General features: G+C 42.8%; 1 protein-coding gene across 1 annotated transcript in view; it reads left to right on the plus strand.

Annotated features, from left to right (window-relative positions):
- Positions 1 to 22309, plus strand: part of TEDC2 (tubulin epsilon and delta complex 2) — a 34031-nt gene that overhangs the window by 1693 nt on the left and 10029 nt on the right. The window contains exons 2-8 of the mRNA XM_066576446.1: positions 2814 to 2883; positions 3072 to 3170; positions 6336 to 6391; positions 15529 to 16012; positions 16228 to 16281; positions 18425 to 18503; positions 21722 to 21842. Coding sequence (XP_066432543.1) covers positions 2855 to 2883; positions 3072 to 3170; positions 6336 to 6391; positions 15529 to 16012; positions 16228 to 16281; positions 18425 to 18503; positions 21722 to 21842 — 922 coding nt within the window. The 5' untranslated portion in view covers positions 2814 to 2854. The remainder of the gene's footprint in view (positions 1 to 2813; positions 2884 to 3071; positions 3171 to 6335; positions 6392 to 15528; positions 16013 to 16227; positions 16282 to 18424; positions 18504 to 21721; positions 21843 to 22309) is intronic.

Here is a 22309-nt window from a genome sequence, read left to right on the forward strand (position 1 = left end):
TTGCAAGAAACTTATTACTACCCTGTTTCCCTGAAAATAAGACATAGCATGATTTTCCAGAATTTTTGAGCATGCAAAATGATTTTTCAGGCTTTCTGAGGATGCTTGAAATATAAGCCCTACTCCAAAATCAAGCCCTGCTAACAGTTAATTAAAAAAGTCAATTTTAATAGTGTCCAGGCAGCTATACATGTAAAAAAGTTAAACCTTTTTGAACAAAAATTAATATAAGACACTGTCTTATTTTCGGGGGAACACGGTATGTTACTGGAGCGAGGCATAGCCTATCAGAGGATGGTTTCATATGAGCTCGATTCAAGCGCATATACTTGCCCAAATTATGGCATCCCTTCCTGTTCTGCAATCAGCACTCCCATTCTGGGCGCCATGATGATGAGAGTTCAGAATGGAGACGCTGTAGTGGCCTCGTGGCTTCATGTTTCATGACATCACCGGGAGGACTGTGGGGCAATATGGCTGGATCCCGAGGCAGAGGACAGGTAAGTATTGTTCTGTTTGTTATATGAAAGCGAGTCTGTCAGCTGGAACTTGTAGTCCAAACTGCAGGCATGGTGTTATAGAGCCGACTGATATATAGTTTTATGGGGAAAGATTCAGTAGACCTTGTATTATATTCATTTATACCTCTGCACGTTCCGGGCTAAACAGTCCAATGGGCGGAGCCTGAAGATAGCTCATCAAAAGTATTCTTCCTGAAAAAACCCTTTAAGTTTCAAGAGTTTAAGCATGGGGGAGGGTAAATTTTAGGTTTAACGCTAACTATTTAGTTTCATTAACTCTGAGGCCTGAAATTTCTCCAGGATTTGATATGTTGTGGAGAGAGGGGAGGAAATGAATAATAAGACATTGTCTGCAAATTTGTGTTCCTGCCCCCCAATGTGGATACCCTTCACATTTTTGTTTGCTTTTAGCAAAGATGCCAATGGTTCAATCACTAATCACTAATAGAAGAGGCGATAAAGGGCAGCCCGGCCTTGTTCCCCTCTCGATTGCTATTGTGTCTGACTCGGACGCCATGGATCCGGAAAACCTATATAAATTTGGTATCGTCATAATCGGTCTCACACAGAGAATCAAGTTATCATATCGGTTTTCCTGCGGCGTATACGCTACAAAAACAAGACATCCCCCTCCCCAGTACAGTATATGTACATTAAATAGTACCATTGAAAAATACAAGTTGCTCAGCAATAAACAAGTACTTGGATACCCACGTCGATGGATAAATAAGGGTTCATTCACACGACCGTGATTTCAGCATGTATTGCACACGTGATGCACCACCATGTGACACGCGGTAAATGGAGTCAGTGAAAGTACATGGACTTGCATTTATCCGTTCACATTAGCCTGTAAATACTACGTTTAGATACGGAAAAGATTGCAGCATGCTCTATTTCACCACTTATCACACATGTAAGCCCTTTTCTTTTCTATGGCTAGCATATGTATCCGATGATACATATTCAAGCCTGCAATGAGACAGAACGGGCAATAAAATAAAAAAAAAATGACAAAAGTCATACTGCGCGTGACCACGTGCGTGAGATACGCTGTCATACGCAGTGCATTTGCTGCCATATGTGGCTATATCCGGCTCACCCAGACTAGTAAAATGCAGCATTTTGCATATATAGTCGTTTGAATGAGCCCTTGGAGTTATGATTTTCTAAAAGTGGGTTGGAAGAAATGAAAATGAATAAAGGAACTGCGTCCTTAAGGTATTAAAGGGGTTTTACCATAAAAGACCTTTATCCCCTTGTGATAGACACGATGATTAGTCAGTGTAAAATGTCTATTGATTTGTATAAACCAAATGTATTATGCTATTGTAATGACTTCAGCCTAATGTGGAACTCTGCTGCATAAGGAAAGAGTTAAATCACAGTGTTATATGTTATTGCTTGTGTTCATCTTGGATGTTTCCCCAGCCCTGCCCCCACACAGAAACTTCTTAAATAACACAGAGACCTCTCAAACAATGACTTGTCACGAACACAGAAATTCCTTCAGCTAGGACAAAGTCCAAGCTACATTGGACTTGAGAGAGGTGTGGGGAGAGGGAGGCGGGGGTTCTATATCATCCGACAAATGAGAATCTTATATGTTACTGATGTAATCTGTTGCACGCCCATTAAAGGGCGGTTATCATGTGTTATAATAAAAGCCTGAGACTCTATACATTTAGGTAGAGACTCTCCCGGTTTAGACCAGCATTTGTGTCTGATCTGGTCGATGATGTGTGCACACTATACAATTTGGAAGCTACAGAAATACCCCGAAGCCTGCTGGAGAAAATATGATCTAACACACCCTATCCACAGAATAGGTGATGGTCCCATCTGTAATCCTGAGAACAGCGCCCCCGAATGCTCCTGTCTGTGTGCACCACTTCACTTCTATGGGATGGATGGAGATAAACTAAGTTATGATGCTCATAGGGCAGGTCTCGAGGAGCCAGAGGATGTACTCCCCGTTCCAATGCTGTCACACCTGAAAGTTGGCGCGCAGACAGTGCAGGGGACTCCTCTCCGTAGGCTGTGCATGCAAACTCCCATAGAGAACAATAGGAGCGCGAGATGAGTCCGCTGTACTGTCCACACACCAATTTCCACGGGTGACAGGACAGGTTTGAAGAGTTGGGGTAAGTATAAACAGGACATCCCTGGACTACTCAGGACCTACTCCATGAACACCGTAACTTAGTTTATGGTGCTCATAGGTGATGACAGGTTCCCTTTAAATTTACTTTGCATATTCAGCTTTGTGTTCATCTATATTTCTTTCAGCAGGTGACACAAGCCGGAAATTCGTCACTGGATCATATGATGTAATGATGTTGTCTTCCTCCTGCTTTCACAGGTACTGTCACTGTAACACTTACCGTCAGTCTTGAATTGTATTTAGGCCGCTAAAATGTCAAAAAGAATATATCTGTTGTTTTTTTTATTTATTTATTTTTTCATTTTCCTTACGCACATACATCTGTTTCTCATACAGTATGTCTATCTGCAATCTTCATTCTTGTCCTATTATCTCTCCTCTCACAGGCTGCTGCCCCTGCTGAATGCGGCTCTTCTTAGGTGCAAAGAAGAAGAGAAGGAACTTGAAGAACAGCTTAGGCATTGGCGGGCACTTCTAGACAACTGGTACATCTTAGAGTGGTGTTGTTTTCTTTAAAGGAGTAATCCAGTTTTTTGTTTTTTTAACCGATGACCCTGGATAGGTCTTCAGTATTTGATGGACGAGGGTCCGCGCACTCTGGACCCCTGTCCATCAACTGATCGTCTGGCCCGCTCACTTTGTCATCAATGATTAGAGGAAGCAGGGGGGAGCGCCGCACTTCTCCTACACTTCTCAGGACACAACGTGACGTCCCGACCATGAGAGGAGTAGGAAGCAGCGCAGTGCTTCCATTGATTTAAATGGGAGTGAAACCACACTCCCCCTGCCCCCTTTGACCATTGATGGCAATGTCTAGCTGCAGGCTGGATGATCAGCTGAAGGATGGGGTCTCGAACGGTTGACGCCCATCCATCAACTACTGATGACCTATCCAAACTACCCCCCTTTAAAGCATACCTGGACTTTCAGAATAAACTGCCATTTGTACCTGAGAAATGTCATTACCTCATTTTTTCCTTCTGCATGCTGTTGTGTGATTTTCAGTTGTCTCTGAGCTGGTGGGAGGATCTGTAATGTTTTCCATATACTGTGCACTCCCTACCTCTCTACAACTCATGTAAATCATTATAGCTTGTAGGACAGGCACTTCAGCAGTACCGAGCAGTGTAAATATGATTTCATTAGTTGTTAATCATTCACCAGTTAAGTTCTGTGCTTATCTTCCTCCATAGACTTCTATGGGCAGCAGGAGTCATTGTCCTTCTTCTCTTTCTGTTCTCTGCCTTGTTATTTTTTTAATTAAAGATGGGCATCATTTAACAACATGAGTGGATAGCAGATTAGAAAGATGGGGGCCTCCTAGTGGCCAACACTTAAGTAATTTTTCAGCACCAAAACATTTTAGGTAAATAAAGCAATTTGCAATTTTGTTAGTTATCACATAAGCTATCAAGTTATATACTAAATGGGAAACCACTGGGTAACGCTAACATGGAAAAGAAATCGAGATTTTAGTTAAATGTAAACTTAACTGGAGCAACCAGTGTCAGGCAGCAGCTGCCAAGGCAAATAGGATCATGGGGTTCATCAAATGGTCTAGGGGCACATGAGGAGAACATTGTTCTTCCTCTTTACAAGTCACCGGTCAGACCAGATATGGAATATTGTGTACAGTTTTGGGCACCGGTATTCAAGAAGGACATATCAGAGCTTGAGAGGGTATAAAGGCATCTAAAGTAATAAATGGAATGGGCGGACTACAATACGCAGAGAGGTCATCAACATTTGGGTAATTTAATTTAGAAAAATGACGGCTGAGGGGAGACCTAATAGCTATGTGTAAATATATCAGGGCACAATACAGGGATCTCTCCCATCATCTGTTATACCCAGGACTGTGACTGTAACAAGGAGGCATTCTCTATATCTAAATGAAAGACTGTTTCTAGACCGATGTAAAAGGCGGTTCTTTACTGTAAGAGCAGTGCAACCATGGCACTCTCTCCCTGACGTGGTGATGACTAATTTGATAAGAGTTTAAGAGGTGCCTGGACATGTTATAGTCACTGATTACTTGAGAAGGGTTGGTGATCCAGGGTTTAGTCTGGGACATTTTCTTCAGTATGCAGTGTAAGGCAACATGCACAAAAAACTTGCCCCGATATCACGCTTTTCATTCAAAAACGCCTCACATCACTTCTGTGAAATTGCGATCCTTAGGCACATGTTTCACACTCGTCAGAGGATCTCAAGTGTTTCTCATTGTTTTCAATAGGAAACATCACATTGCACGGTATGCAAGTACCATGTGATGTCTTTAGAGGTCCCATTAAAAACAATGGGCGAGGCGTTCCAAAAAAAACGCCAAAAAATAGAACAGGCAATGATTTTTAACCTAGCAGCAATATTGTGAAGGAAAACATTGTTTATTTGAATAACTCCACTCAAAAGAATAGAGTTGATATTCGTGCTTGTGTGCATGTAGCCTAATAGCCAGAAAAACGTCCATCAAGGCATGTGGGCGAGGTTACCGGCGGCTTAAAAATGTGCCAGTCCAATGTCTTCGAGGGAGACGCAGGAGCCGGACCTATCTTAAGCAGGAAGCTGATAGTTGATGTATATGCATGAAAACTTCTAAACTTTGCTCCATAAATGACACTGCTGGAATCAGTATGTCTGTCACTACTTTATGCTGCCCTCATATCTGATGAGTTCCCTTTAAGAAGGATCTACTGGGTGTCTGCACGTTAGAGATGCCTCATCAATCATATGTTACATCTATAGTGCAGATACATATGGCAGACTCTTGCAGTGTGACTTGCCCCTAAATGATTTAGCTGTTTTCTACTGGATATAGCAGCATTTTTGGACAGGTAATAAAATGGAAATATGTATCAGTAATTAAAAACTGTGACTTTCTTAAAGGAATACATGTATAAAGTCCCCTACTCTACTAGCCAGTGTGGAAAGTCAGTAGAGGAGAGGCTGAGAATACTCTGTATGGACAATATATAAGACCGGGTACACATTGCATTCAGGACTGTCATGGGGGTTTAGTTTAAATACCCCCAAACTGTATTCAAACAGAAACAATGAATGCCACTGATGATGCCAACACAGACCATAGATGCAAACTTTGGTTTAATTTTATATGGTTTCCTAATAGACTATGCTATTCTGTTCTCCAAACTAGGAGGACACAAATGGAAACCAGTCAAGTTTGCTTCTTTGGTGAGTTTGCATTATTAAAGTCCATGGTTCATGATTGTTTCATTCTGAATACTGATTCTGGGTTTTCATATGGAACCCCACAACGAAAACAGCCAACGTCTCAAATGCAGTGTGAACCCAGCCTTATTACTACATTTTCCCTGTACTGGTGGCTGCAGAGAGAATATGTTATGGCCACCACTTTTCCCAGCTATAAATGTGGATTTCTGGGGTTCTTAAGACCTAGGCCTTCAGTGATCAGCTGATTGTCTCGGGAACTTTCTTGTGAAAAGTGCTTGTCATGTTGAGATATAGCGCATGCGGTTTTACCATGATCTACCGGCACTTTAATGTGGTTGCATGTGTTTTTCTGGTGTGGTTTTTATGTGGATGAATGGCACCTCTGCCCCATCTGAATACATCCTTAAAAATATTCAGGCAATGGCGCTTACAATTTTTTATTTTTTTTCTTTCAATAGGCATGCTGACAGCTGTGAGCCCGGGAAGCCGGATGATGTAGCAAGCGAGTCTCAAGGTACATTATTTGTTATTATGTTAGAAATTATAGCCTATTAACTCATTCTCTCAATTCTGTTTCAGCACATCTACTCTGTAATTGTAAAAGTACCACCATAAATGTATTCTGCGTAAAACTGTACTACAAGTGATATGGCTTGGCTAACCTCCATGTCATTCACAATGCACCGATGCCCGACATGCTCCTGCTATTCTGAACCAGTCAGTAGGTGAATGCATTGTTATAAAATAGATTCCTAAAGTCCGGTTTACACTTTGTTCTACTTTCACATAGCATTTTTTTCAGCCAGCACGATTCAGTCTTGGGTTTCCATCTCTTATGCCTGGAACAGCATGAAGATGGAAACAAAGGATTTAATGTGTGCATTGAAGAACTCTTGGGTCTTCATTTCACAAGGTTTCTGCCTAGCTAAAAAAAAAAGACTGACAAGGACGGAAACGTAGTTAATTAGAAACCTTCGTCCAGGTGTCCATCTGCATGCCCTTCTCAACATAAAAGACCAAAACGCAAGAAGAAACCTTCAACGGATTAAAAAACACTGTGAACATAGCCTCACATATATTTGCAAGGTTTTCGTCTGCAGCTGCCACTTGCTAAACGTCAAGGAATCAGATTTTGCTGACAACCACCTGTTGTTGTTTTCTCGCATGATCTATCAGTTAGAAAATGACAATTTAACACTGGCTTGCTAAGATCCTTAGTTCCAAGGTGACAACCAGTATGGCTGCACTTTCTGATGTAGTTTTTCTTTTAAAACTGGACTGCACAAACGAATCTAAACGTTTTGTGTAAGGCCAAATGGCCACGAACGGATTTGTACTGCAGGTTCCGCGGTGGAATTCCACAGCTCTTAGGTTCTGTTGAACCTAACAGCTTTTCTGCCAGCCAATGCCGACATGCGGAATTTTACTACGGATTTACGCGAGTGGTAAAAAAAAATGCACATGTTTTATTTTCCGTGGATTTATGCCACAGGAGGTCTCCATTAATATAGTATTAATGGAGACCGTGGAAAAACACTCGTTTTTCTGTGATCACCAGCGGGCACGTTATGTTTACCACTGTGGTACTCCCGCGGCGTAAATCTGCAGTCGTATCTCCGCGACTGTCGTGGGCATGAGCCCTAAAAAAGAGAAATAAAGTTACACAACTACAGCTTCTACTATAGTATTTGATTTATGATTCTATCTGCATATCAAAACACTTAGGTGAAAGTATACAGTTTTGGATGAAGTTCATGAACACGATCCCAGCATGGGGATTAGCTGATCAGCACAGATTCGTCTTTCTCAAACTTTTACTGATCAGCAGTAGCTTTACATGGGTGCCATTCAGCATCATACATGGATGGACCAGAACCAGAGAGGAAGCCATTATACAAAGTGGCACTCTGTTCTGGCTCAAAGGGGGATCTCTCTCCATAAGCTGCTTATGCTGCAGTAGGACTTTAGGGTATGTGCAGATAGTGGAATTCAATGTTGATTTATTTATTTTTTTGTGCAGGTTCTTCTAAAACTGCTGCTAAAATCCGCTGTTGAACTGCATATTTTGCTGTGGATCAACACACGGATTTAATCCTGTGAATAGGCAAAATCAATATATTCAGTTTCCGGTGCGCAGCCGCCTTAAAGAAGTGACATGTCATTTCTTAACACGGAATTGTGTTACAAATTCCGCATACGGATGTTGCCCTTTGACCGGGCTAAATCCACACGTGATTGCAGCAGAAATACATGGCTTAAATGTGGTTTTCTGCTGCACTTTTACATACAGAATGCATGTGGAAAAATGTGAGTTGCACTCTGCCATGTGCACACACTCTTAGACTGGGGTTATCTCATTAATACAGATCTCAAGATCCTTAACTGGGCAATGATCTTGCTTCCTCTGCCCTGATGTAGTTTAAACTGTGATAGAGTTAAAAACAAACAAAAATAACTTGCAAAAATAACACTTGGATAACCTTTCTTCTCAATGGCTCTGGGCTTCTTTTCTGGCTCACCGCTTCAGAGTTGGTAAGCAGCCAGATGTTGGTGAGTGATGTCGCCAGCTGTGCCCACCTGCTCCATTCATTACACTGTGATGATGTCTAATTACAGATGTATATTTGTCTTTCCTACAGTTTAATACATTGTGCTGGGGAGGGTAAATTGGGGGATTACTTAGTTATATTTAAAAGCGCATATATTGTTACATTTAATATAATGAAAACAAAGGTTTGGTACCGTTTTAGCCAGTAGAGTAAAATGTGATTGTTCCCAGCAAGAGAAACCAAGTAATCTTGTAGATATGATACCTTTTAATGGGTAACAAAAATACATGATGTAATAGCGAGCTTCTGAACCAACGCAGGGCTCTTCTTCAGGCTTAAATGGATTAGATCTGAAGAGGCATGGCTTTTTATATACACTTATAACACATACTTATGACAAGGCACAGATATGGATGTGATTGGTTCGCACTTAAAAGGAATTCTGCAACAGCAGACACACAAAAAGGAACTTATCCCTGTAATGTAAGAAGCTGCAAGACCTGCTCACATATACTGACTGCGGACAGGATACAAATCCCCAACACACAGCAGGACTATAAGATCCCAGGGCCATTCACATGTTCCACGTCCAATGTTGTGTACCTGATCATGTGCAGTAAATGTCCTGTTGGGGGCCTTTATGTTGGAGAAACAGGACAGAAACTGAAAGCAAGGATGAGATCTCATCACCACATGATTAAGCTGTTGGCTACTGGTTCTACCTTAGGGATGGGCTGCATCTCAGGGATAGTGCAGCTGTGCTGGGGGGAGAAGATGGCTAGAAGGTTGGAAGAGTGTTTAAAGTAGGGACTAAGTAGGGGGACACTGGAGACACAGATGGGAAGAGAGTGAGATGTAGGACTAAGTAATGAAAATGGGGATGGAGCGGTAGGAGGGGTTGGTACAGTTAAAACTGGCAGAACATTTAATAGGAATACACTTAAAGGAGATGTCTCGAGGAAGCAGTGAATTTTTTTTTTTTGCCCAGTCCCCCTAATTAAACATACATTACTAATTACCCCTGTAAATTACTTTCCTAGCTGGTTTCTACTTACCGTTCCAGCATTTCAGCAACTTATAAAACTTTTCCCCAAGATGGCCGCCAGCTCTTTTCCCTTCGCTTGCTGTAGCCTGACGTGCGCGCTCCCGAGACGCTACCAGCTCTGTCTCCATGGCAATCAGACGCCCCGCCGCCGACCGGACCCCAGGAATGAACATGGCCGACCTGTCACCCACCGCCAAGCAGAAGGTAACCGGCGCAGCCCCCCCCCCCCCCCATCACAGCGACAGCCCCCCCCGGCCTAGCGACAGCCCCCCCCCCCGGCCTAGCGACAGCCCCCTCCCCCCGGCCTAGCGACAGCCCCCCCCCCGGCCTAGCGACAGCCCCCCCCCCCCCCCCCCGGCCTAGCGACAGCCCCCCCCCCCCCCCGGCCTAGCGACAGCCCCCCCCCCCCCCCGGCCTAGCGACAGCCCCCCCCCCCCCCCCCCGGCCTAGCGACAGCCCCCCCCCCCCCCCGGCCTAGCGACAGCCCCCCCCCCGGCCTAGCGACAGCCCCCCCCGGCCTAGCGACAGCCCCCCCCCCCCGGCCCAGCGCTAGTTCCCCCGGCGCAGCGACAGCCCCCCCGGCCTAGCGACAGCCCCCCCCCGGCCCAGCGCTAGTTCCCCTGGCGCAGCGACAGCCCCCCCGGCCTAGCGACAGCCACCCCCGGCCCAGCGCTAGTTCCCCCGGCGCAGCGACAGCCCCCCCGACCCATCACTTACCAGGACAGCTGGACGGCGGGACAGCTGGGCGGCTTCTCCGGACAGCTCGGCAGCTCTGCACCTTCCTCTAACAGATACTGAAGCGGCTCGTGCTGAATGGAGAAGACCGGACTGCGCAAGCGCGTCTAAAAAAGCAAGCTGCCGGCGAATTTAGACGGAACCATGGAGACGAGGACGCTAGCAACGGAGCAGGTAAGTGGAATAACTTTTGTATGGCTCATATTTAATGCACGATGTACATTACAAAGTGCATTAATATGGCCATACAGAAGTGTATAACCCCACTTTGTTTCGCGAGACCACCCCTTTAAAATAAAAAATAGCCCAAACTTTTTAAACTGTCTGTTGACTAATGCTAGTAGTCTGACCTATAAGGTTGATGAACTGGAAGTAGTAATGTCTGAGGAAAACTATCACATAGTGGGGATAACTGAGACCTGGTTGGATGAAAGCTGTGTCTTGGTGGTTAACTTGCAGGGTTTGTTTTGAAGGGATCCAAAAAATGGGGAGGAGGAGGGATTTGTCTTTATGTAAAGTCCTGTTTAAAGCCCACACTACGTGAAGATATATGTGAGGGAAATTAACAAGTGGAGTCTCTATGGGTAGAGATAAATGGAAGGAAAAAATAATAAAATCCTCATAGGGGTTTTCTATAGGCCACCATTTTAATTTACCCTAAACTCAACTGGAGCAACTAGTGTTGGGCAGCTGCTGCCAAGGCAAATAGGATCATGGGGGTCATCAAAAGAGGTCTAGGGTACATGACAAGAACATTGTTCTTCCTCTTAACAAGTCACTGGTCAGACCACACGTGGAATATTGTGGACAGTTTTGGGCACCTAAACCCAAGAAGGACATACCAGAGCTTGAGCAGGTACAAAGACGGGCAACTAAAGTAATAAATGGAATGGGCGGGCTACAATACCCAGAGAGGTTATCAAATTTGGTGTTTAGTTTAGAAAAAAGATGACTGAGGGCCGACCTAATAACTATGTATAAATATATCAGGGGACAATACAGAGACCATCATCTTTACCTAGGATTGTAACAAGGGGCGCCCTGAATGTCTAGAGGAAAGAAGGTTTCTGCACCAAAATAGAAGGGGGTTCTTTACTGTAAGAGCAGTGAGACTATAGGCCTCTCTGCCTGAGGACGTGGTGATGGTGAATTCACTAAAACAGTTCAATAGGGGCCTGGACGCCTTTCTTGAGTGATACAATATTACATATTATAGTCCCTAAGAAATGCCTTGTGGTGGTCAAGGATTATTATTGTCAGTTTTTCGTTTTATTAAGTACCAGTTTAATGGCCTATTTATTTCTGAAAATTCCAAGGAGACCTTCTTTCAAGACTGGGCAATTGTCTGTTAGTTGCTAGGAAGAAGAAAGAGATCAATCTTCTTGATTCTGGAGGAATATTTGCAATTTTTTTTATTAAATTAGGCCTCCCATGGATTTTTTTCAAATATATTGCCGATTTTAACTGAGTACTAATGAGTGTACTCTTATCCAGTCGTTTGACTCGGGGACAAGACCACCAAATGTGTGTCGGAGGTTGACAGGCCCGAAAGCATTTCCAGGTGTATCTCGGTACAGCATGGGCTATTGTGGTAGGAACTAGTTACCAGCGGAGTATCACTTTAAAGGAGCTTTCTAACATAAGTATATTGCGGTTGCTCTTTGTATTTGGTCTCAAATCTGGAAATCAATCATCTTTGTTGTGTGTGTCTCCAATATCTGTTTCCCAGTGGGAAATATATGATAATTGAGTGCGATAAGAAGAGTGGACTAATCTGGCGTAGACTTGGTGGGAGATAAGACCTCTAGCATGAGGGCAATTTAGGTGAAAGGTTTCGAAGGGCGTTAATGTTAATGGGGAGTTAGTGGTTTTCGCTAGTGATGATACAGTTTAACGCTTCCCTTATATTGTCACTAGAAGGAAATGATAGCCTGAGGTTTATGGCTTCAACTGCCATGATGACTATTGGCAGCGTTCTAGAAACCACTTTTAGATCTTATGGAAGAATGTACTTTAGGACTGATTATGGTATTGAGCTCCGACCTTCTATTCAAACTAATCACATTAGGTGACGTTCACCTAATATGTTCTCATAAACGCTCCCTTATCGCCCAGATCATTGCAACTACAAGGTGCTTAAATGCTGGGGGTTTCTTTCTTTCTTTTTTTTTTTTTAATTGAGTGATATATATTTAGTCTGAAATGCCGCAGCATTTAAGAATAAAGCAAGGGGGTAATGTGCATACCTGTCCTTGGTTCACTCTACCTAGGGTTTGGGCAGCATGCTACTGGTGATAGAATCCTTTTAGGGTATGTTCACACATACCAGAAATGGTGCAAATTTTCCATAGCTGAAAATCCGCACCAAAATCAGCCTTATCTTCAATTTCAAATCAACATCATCGGTGCGGATTTTGATGCAGGGTTTGGTGCGGATCCATAGCTGATTTCACTCTTTTATTAGAAGTCATGGATCCGCGTCAACGGTGTAAATTTTAACACTGAAATGATGTGGATTTTGGACAAACCCTTTTAATTGGAACTCAGTCTGAAAGCTTCATCCTTCTGACTGTGGAGACAATAGGGTTAAACATCTCAGGTTTATTACTATAATACCGAGATTGACATTTGACTTAAAGTAAAGCAGCAGGGTATCCTTCCCCTTCCTGAAAGGCTATTTAAATCCATTTAATTTCAGGAGAACTTCACAATATTGCATTGAGAAGATTGGAATCCCTCACAATGGGAACCATCTCACGGACAGGCTCTATAATACGTGTTTAGATTAGAGCAAGCTAATGTATGCTAATTCCCTGCTCGGTGATGAGTTCTCTTCACCCGCTTTGTGAGCAGAAGAAGTGATATTCTGCTTTCTATTTATAGTCATTTGTCTGGAAAATGATTAGCTTTAATCAAAATGAATGTTCTAATTTTACGGCTGAGCATAATTCATTTTGTAATTCAGTTTATTCCAGCTAGTATTGTTTTCGCTCTGTTTACATACTAGCAGCCAGAGTTGCCCTCTGAAAGCTCTAATTATCTTTTCAAGTGGTATTAGAATTCTCTCGAATACATCTGCCTGGTACTAGAATGCCTCAGTGCGGTAAATGGAGGGTGCAGTCATTTATATCATGAATATGTAGGTGTTCACTAGCTGCGTGTCTTCATCAGCACTATTCTCCCTTTCTTAAGGCTGTATTCACACATGCAAACTGCACCCAAACGGCCTTGTGTGAATACAGCCTATAGCATACCTCTAGTGATCCAGTTAAAAGCTGTTTATTAACGTAATTCATTTGCAGCCTGCACGCTTCATTTATTTTAATATGGATAGAATAGGAGGAGACCTAAATTACTGCAGCCCTTTACTTCCTCCCTGCTGATTAGAGATATGAAAATGGCTAAAATTAATATGAATGTCTTATCCAGGCAGGGAATTACAAGCTGTTCTGTGTGTCTGTAGAAAGAACTTGTTGGCTAAGAAAGTCCTGTGATCACAGCAGCATTGGCACCTATTCAAACAAGCAATCTTTCTCTGTGGGAAAGAGCAGGAGTGACAAGCGCAATGTAAGCTAGCAATCTTATAGTCAGAGCGACTCGGCTGCTGCTGTAGTGTATCTGCAACATGGCAGGCAATGAAAACATTTTTCCTGTTTAGAACAGTTTTGTAGCACAATCTGCTGTGCTTTTGAAGGGAAAGGCTTCACAGGGGGATGCAAGACCACTGCGACATTTTTATGCGCGTCCATCACTTAAATAAGCATGTTGTTGGCTGAGAGGGGAAATTAAGTATCAAATTATGCAATTTAAATATAAATTTAACTGACTGTGAATGGAGAAAAACATCTGTCGCTTAGTACAGAACCAGCACATTATAGCAAATATTGCCAAAAATAAGTTGTAGACAAGAATTCTGTGATGTTCGAGTATTTCCCTGTGGGATTGTAATTGTTCTATAGCCTACATGACTACTGTTCCTTTTCTTAGGAGTTGGTGGTAAAGAATCTATGCATACAGGAACTCATTTGAGCTTTTAATAGCTTTACTACATTGTGAAAGCTGTGGGTTGGAATCGACAATGTTCATTTTTTCGGTTGCTGGAAGTAGTATGTGAAGGAGGATGTGTTGATTGATGTGGGTTATTACGGTCTAGTATCTTTTACATCTTACCCTTGAATTACCTTTTCTTAAAAGCTCTTTTGGTAATAGATACACAATGTGCAACTGAAACTTTACCCCAGGAAGCCTGATGGAATTGAGACGACGTTTCCTGTGTTGTACATTTCTAAAACTTACGTGCCTCGGACATCTTATTTGTCAGTTATTTTATTGCTGAAGTACAAGAAGTGACCGTTTACAAGGAACCCCTATACAGTAGATTATTTAAAAGTGAAAGTTGAGACACTCTCATACCCATTAGGGCTCCCACTCACTTGCGGTTTTTTTAACGCGAATGTAAATGGGACTTTCTAATGTTAAAAGCGCATCGCAAGTTCGCGCTTTGCGATTTTTGTGCGATGCGTTTTTAACATTAGAAAGTCCCATTGACATTCGCGTTAAAAAAAACGCAAGTGAGTGGGAGCCCTTAGAGTTTTGTTGGCTGAAACCAATTCTCTGATGTATATGGAGGCGGCTCAACTTTCCCCCCGACAGATGATGTTGGGGTAAAGAAGGATTGAGGACTATGAATTTCAGTGCCTGATCTTTTCATCCCCCAGTAGATAAGTCGCCAGAGCTGTCTGGCTGTGGCTTACCTCCCTAATCATGCGAACACTTGACTGAGCCGAACATTCATGTGTATGGTGTAGCCAGGGAAGGCAGCTGTTGAACAAATGATCGTTCGCCCAACAGTTGTTAAAGGTGTATGGGAGAGGAAGCTGTTCATAATGCAATTAAAACCACCTTATGATAGCTACGTGGGACCAAAACGGTCCTTTCATCATGATCTGTCAGCGGATGAAGACACCAGTGTGGTCCCGAAATGCAGTGAGACTTCTGTTTTTAACCTTTATCTACCATAAAAAGTTTGCCGTCAGCATGACTTGTTTATCCCACTTTACTTGTGTTCCATGTGCAACCCATCACTCATTCCATTACAATATCGGAACCACACTGTCTTTACCAATAGAGGATACAGCTGTAGCCTAACATTTGTGATTGCTTGTTCATGTAGGGAAGAATATTGCTTTGTACCTTGTGATATGGTTCTCACCCAGTGCCAGTTTAAGTGAGTCTATGACCTACTGGTATGTAGTGCTGCACGTGCCATGATTCTTGTCGTAGATGATTATTATAGCATAGGCTTATTTCTCTTCTTGGTAGACATCCAACCCTCACAGAAGGATCTACAGGAGGTGGAACTCCTGAACAAAGCTTTGGAGAAAGCCTTAAGAGTTAGGCAAACCAGCAAGACAGACTCACCTGTAAATAAAACTCCAACTTGTGAACAGACATCCTCTTCTTGTCCAGTGGCAAAAGAAAAGCCAATTAAAGCTTTAACTACACTTGCACAGAAAGGAACAAAGCCTGTGACCTACCAGTTGAACCCTCCGTACAAAACTGCTCCAGACAGAAGGATTCAGAGGCCTAGGCAAGGAACCTCTAGTAGTAAGTCTACACGATCAACGCCTTTGTTGGAGCCTCCAGCTCATAAAAAGGGTAACGGTGGTGAAGGCAAGCAGCTGGAGACGAAGACGAGCACCACCCAACCATGCAGTATATTGGCAGGACCGGTATCTCCACTGTCCAAAATGTCATATTCAGAGAGTGTGCCACCACAGAAACCTTCTACTTTGAAAGAAAATGGGTGAGGTTATTTTTACTTATTCTGTACTGTTTATGAGGTAGGAGTCTCATAAGGCTTCTTAAGGAAAGAGTTATCCACACGGGCAATGTGGATAACTCCCTCTTCTGCTTTTTTTTCCTTTTAATGATCATGAATGTGTCACTCACATTTAGACGTTGCTGTTTTGAGAGACACCTTTTGTAATGGTGGGCTATTTTTTTTTCCACTTCCCACAGAGCAACCCTGAAACTGCCAGTAGAATATCAGCAGGTATATATGAAGAGCAACAGGTGAGCCAAAATCTTGTGTGTATTTGCCACACTATGAATACACTTGTAAGAAACAGCAAGTGAACCCTTTGTAATTGCACATATCTCTGCATTGATTACTAATAAAATGTGGTCTGAATCTTACCTACTGTAAGGCCTCATGTCCACTGCCGGGTCAGATTCCGACTACGAAATCTCGCAGCGGAAACAGACCTGGTGCCAGCCAGAAAACCTTTAGTCACCTGTCCGTGAGTGTCTTGGCTGGAACGCATGCGCAGTGCATGGCATGACGCTGCCGGCGATGACGCGGATTCTCGGCAACTTTAATTAACATTTTGGAATCGCCGCAGATCGGACTGCTTCGATTGACTGCAATGGAAGCCGTCTGTGCGATTTTCTGCACAAAATAGAGCATGCTGCGATTCTTCCCTGCAAGCGGAAAATTGCAGTTGGTTTCCACTGGTGGCATGGAAGAATCTTTGAACATGGCATGCTATAGACGGACATTGCTTTGGAATTTGCGGCGGGTGTCTGGCCACGAATTCCACAGCGATAATCTGTCAGTGGGCATTGGACCGTAGTCACAATTATAGACAAACACAATCTAACTAAAGTAATAACACACAAGCAGTTGGCACCGTTAATGTAATTTCTGGAGCACATTAAGTAATCGTGCTAAGCGCTGGGAAAAAAAATAAGTGAACCTTTAAGTTTAATAACCTGTAGATCTCCTATTCGCAGCAATCCTCTGCACTAAGCATTTCATGTAGCTGCAAATAAGATTTACTCGATGTTATGGAGGAATTTGGGATCATTCTTCCCTGCAAATGTGTTTCTGTTTAATTAGTACTTCTGGCTGTCATATGTGTACAGCAGTCTTCTGGTCATGTCACAGCCTCTTCATAGGATTATGGTCAGGGCTCGGTGACTTAAGGGCCATTTACACTGGACGATTATCGCACAAAATTCATCCAACTAACAAATTTGCGCAATAATCGACACATCTAAATGCACAGCCATCATGCACTATTCGTTTACAGTTTATTGCTCACTCACTTTTCACCAGCATGAAAATGGTCGCTGACTTCTCATGAGTGTAAACCTTCAGCACTTCACATAAAATGTGAAGCGCTGCGCTAGAAGCCAGCTGTGATCTGCCTGTCTAAATGCTCTGAACGAGTGCTAATGACCTTAGCGGTGACGTCAGCGCTTGTGCAGTCGTTTAGACCAGTGTTCCCCAACTCCATTCCTCAGGGACCGCCAACAGGTCATGTTTTCAGGATTTCCTCAGTGTTGCACAGGTGATGTAAGTATCATCAGTGCCTCAGACATTGCCACAGGTGTTCTTGCTATAGGATATCCTGAAAACATGACCTGTTGGTGGTCCCTGAGGACTGGAGTTGGGGACCCCTGGTTTAGACGACTTTTCGTCCCATCTAAATGAGACATTAGCTATTCCAACACACAAATCTTTATCGACCGCTCCTTAGCTGATGTACTATCGTGCTTTGGGTCATTGTCTTGTTGCATAATAATCTTTATTTATATAGAACCAACATATTTCACAACACTTTATAAATTGGAGAGTACATAAACAGACAGATGACCAGATTTTACATATCGGCACACAAACAAGAGGAGTACAAACTTGAAGGGGTTGTCTCAAGACAGGTATTGATGGTGTATCTCTGCGCTAACCCATCAGTATCTGATCGGCGGGCATCTGGCTTTGACTATAATAGGTCACTTTGCTAGCGGCACTGCCACTTGTTCTAGCAACTGCCCCCGCCGCTTGGACATTGATAAGATATCCTAGCATTATGTCATCCATGTCTGTCCTGAAACAACCCCATTAAGACATGGAACAGATGCATTGCTTAGAAATGACTTTTTTTTTAACAGTCAAGAAGCTGTGGCTTTTTTATTTTACTTAGATTCGTTCTTTAATCTTCTGACACGGCTGCAGGTTTAGTGTAGTTTCTGTATCGGCCCTGCCCTTTTATGTGTTTTTTTTTTTTTTACATGCCAACATATATAGTGTAAATTACACTTCTTACAGTATTAAAGTCCTTTATGTTGCGTGTAATAAGAGGCTCTGAGGAAATTGGGTTTGGCAGTTCCATACTGAGATAACCATACTGGTTTTTTTTCCTGTCTTTCATAGATTATGGGAGAAGTTCTATGCCATTCAAGACAATCTTCCTGCTTCCAGACCTTCATTTTTACAGAAGCTGCAAACAACCGTATCCTGTTCCTGCTGGGTGACGTAAAGGCCCTGTCCAATGGTCCTTAGAGAATAGACCATTGTAAAATGTACTGAGGTTCTGGAATAGATGTATATCACAAGCCCCATCCTGTGGTCCCAGCTGTGAGACTTGCCTTTTAAATGAAATGCGTGAAGTTCCCTGCAGAAATAGATGCTTTTTAAGGCAATGGGGCGACTGTGTGACTGTGTTTGTATCTACATCACATTACATTCATTTATGGTAATATTTGCAAGCTTTGGCACAGGTTAAATGCTGTGTTCTTACTCAGTATGACTGTGCATGAGAATTCTCTCTTTGTTGACTGAAATCAATGTTTGAGCGCTATGTTTATTTTTACATATTGATACTATTAGGCCTCATGTCCTCGGGCAAAAGAAGAATTAAAATCCGCAGCGGATTTTAACTCTTCTCCTGCCCGCGGATCCGCATCCCATAGGGATGCATTGACCACCCGATAAATACCCGCGGATGGTCAATAAAAGGGATTTAAAAAAAAAATGGAGCATGAAAAAATCTGGACCATGCTCCATTTTCGTGCGGGTCTCCCGCGGGCTTCTATTGAAGCCTATGGAAGCCGTCCGGATCCGCGGGAGACCTAAAATAGGAAATTAAAAGAATTAACTCACCCGCAGCGGGCCGGGAAGGTCTTCTCTTCCTCATGGCCGGATCTTTCTTGCTTCGGCTCGGCGGATGTGCCCGGCGCATGCGCGCGGCACGTTGGAGACGTGCCGCCGGCGTGACGAGTTCATCCGCCGGCCGTGAGGAAGAGAACACCTTCCCGGCCCGCTGCGGGTGAGTTAATTCTTTTAAATTCCGATTTTAAGCGCTCATATCCGCGGGGCAGGAGGGACCCGCTGCAGATTATCCATGGAGAATCCGTAGCGGGCCTGATTTTCCCCGCGGACATGAGGCCTTACGGTATAATTATTAGTGAGCGTAATATTGACAAGTATAGTTAAAGGAGTTCTCCCACCCACTGGATAGAGGATACATGCTTGATTGCTGAGGGTCTGACTGCTGGGACCCCAAGTGATTATAATGATGGTGCCCCATGTGAATAGGCTGGTGCTGCGCATGCATGGCCACTCCATTCACTTTTATGGGATGGAGGGAGAATGCTGAGCGCATCAATCTCCGCTTGTCCCATAAAAGTGAATGGAACAGTGCGGTGCATGCGCTCGACCTCTCCATTTACATGGGGCATTCACAGGCAAAATGTCTGGGATTACTGGGGGTCTTGGCGGTTGAACCTCCAGCAATTAGACATTTATGATAAGGGATAATTCTCTTTAGTGGTAAAACCCATTTAATATACATTGAAGGGATTTGACCGGATTAGAAAAGCATGGCAGTTTTCTTTTAGAATTGGTGCCACAACTGGCCATCGGTTTTGCTGGTATTGCAGCTCAACTCTGTGGAAGGTAATAAAACTGAGTTGCAATACCACATGTAACCTGTGGACAGATGTGGCACTGTTTTTGGTGGAAAGTGGCCATGTTTTCCTATGTTTGGAAATATTTTTTATTTTTACATTTGTATTCCATGCAGGTGAGACAGTTTCCTGGTAATTTAGGAAGTTTAGATAAGGGAGGAGAAGTACGGACGGGTGCAAGAACAAGGTGCAGGAGCAGCTGTAATGAAAGCTAAGGTAGCAGCAGGACATTGTGTACTGTATGTGCAGAGCGTCTGCTAGATACAAACAGAATTGTTGTGTGCAACCCATCTGGAGTGTTGGAGTGTGGTGGCACCCCTGGTGGGTTGTCATAATGCCCAGGGCTGCCAATCACTGGCACATATTTTCATGAAGTAGGATGTACCAAATCTAATAATACAGAGTTTTTCCTTCTCATTTTAGCAAAGATTCTGGCAAATCTCTGAGGTTATAATTCCAATAATATGGTTCATTGTTTTGACTTAGCTGGCATAGAGCTGTGGGGGGGCGCTGTTCTATAGCTTCCTGTGGGAAGTGTTTGCTAATAGTGTGGTAACAAATAGTACTGCACATACTACAGTACATGTAGAAAGCTCTCATCCCTAAAATACTTTTTAAAGAGGGATCAATTATGTTTTATTTAAATGGATGGCCTGCCTATCCCAACAGTGAATTAATTCCAGGGGTCCAGCTGCTGTCCTGTTCACATTTCCCTGCAGAAATCTAGTATTACATGGCACCTAGTCACCGGATCACCATGTAATACACATTCAGTCTACAATATTTTTGATAGACTTATAAATCCTTATTATCCTTCTGCCAGGTACTTCCATAGAAACTGCACTGAAGCTACTGAGCGGGTCGCATTGACTGTACAGCTGCATAATACTTTCAAAGTGGCCTTTATTACCTAGAGTGATTAAAAATTGTGTTTTAAAAGAAAAACAAAATCCATACCAGTACGTAATTACAAGTAGTGATTTTTTATTATTTTATTTTCATTAAAGGAAGTCTGTCGCCTATATTTAGTACATTACGCTAATCCTTTTTAATTTTCTTGTGTGCTTTCAGTACCTCCCATGCAGTATGCAAATTACTATGGAGCCATCTGATGAGTGATCTCACATCTGAATTTTTCTGGACTGTCTCCCCATCTATACTTGCATGTCCGCCCTTCACACTGATTATTGACCACTTCAGCTTAGGCTGGAGACGCCGTGCATCTGTGCTTTACTTTCAGCTTTGGCACATGTGCAATGACATCTGGTCGTCTCTCCATAGCCTCAAAGACGTCACGCACCGAAGCCGGAAGTGCGGCACTGGCGTACAGAAACGTCAGTCATCAGGGTGAGGGGTGTGTTGCAATTATGGAACGAACAGTCCTAACGAGATCAGTTGTGCAACCACCCATCGTACTGTTCTGTAGTGATTTTACTAACTGTGAGAAATGCTAAAGTCAATGTTTTTGTAATTGAAAGTACACAGGAAAATAAAAACAAGGTACAGTTACTGTCATCTATTAGGATATCCTATATATAGGGGACTAGCTTCATATATGAAACATAAGTGACGGACTTCCTTTTAACTGTTTAATTGTGACCAGCTCCCTTTTAAATTATATTTTCTAATTTCACAGTATATATGTTTTTTAGATGTGGGCGCTCATCGCCTCTATTACTTTGCTTCTGAAGCCTTTACACATCTCGCTACTTCAGTTTTACAATATTAACATTTCATGTTGTGCTCTTTAATTAACAATCAGTTTGATCCTGAAACTCCCAAGTTAAGCCTTTTCGAGATTGAAGAAGAGACCAAGCGCTTGCAGAGAGAGGTCAGAAGCTGGCAGCAAAATGTAGAATCTGCCAATAACTGGCAAGAATCAGGTGAGGGTGTGAGTGGCGAGGCTTTCCGAACAGTGATTATGATGATTTCCACAACACGACCTCTAATCTACAAATGCCTCACAGGCAGACAAAGATCCATATCTATCGAAAAGATGTCTTGGTCAATTACACCATAATGAGCAGTCAGTTCCTTGGACAGTTGTCTCCTCCACCTTAATAATTGAACGTGTATGTTAAACATGTCTTCACTAGAGGCTGTGCAGAGACAGACTGGATGAAGGAAACGGAGTGTGTGCAATATATTTTATAATATATATAGATGGGTAGATATATCTCATATATATATATATATATATTATATATATATATATATATATATATATATATATATATATATCTATAAATAGAGACATATGATATAATCTCAATTGCTATTAATGTTTCTCTTTGGCTTCATAATATCTCTCTGTTCTCAGCATATGTCACTGTGACCCCCTACATTTATG

Source organism: Eleutherodactylus coqui, chromosome 8 (assembly GCF_035609145.1).
Source record: "Eleutherodactylus coqui strain aEleCoq1 chromosome 8, aEleCoq1.hap1, whole genome shotgun sequence".
Lineage (NCBI taxonomy): Eukaryota > Metazoa > Chordata > Amphibia > Anura > Eleutherodactylidae > Eleutherodactylus > Eleutherodactylus coqui.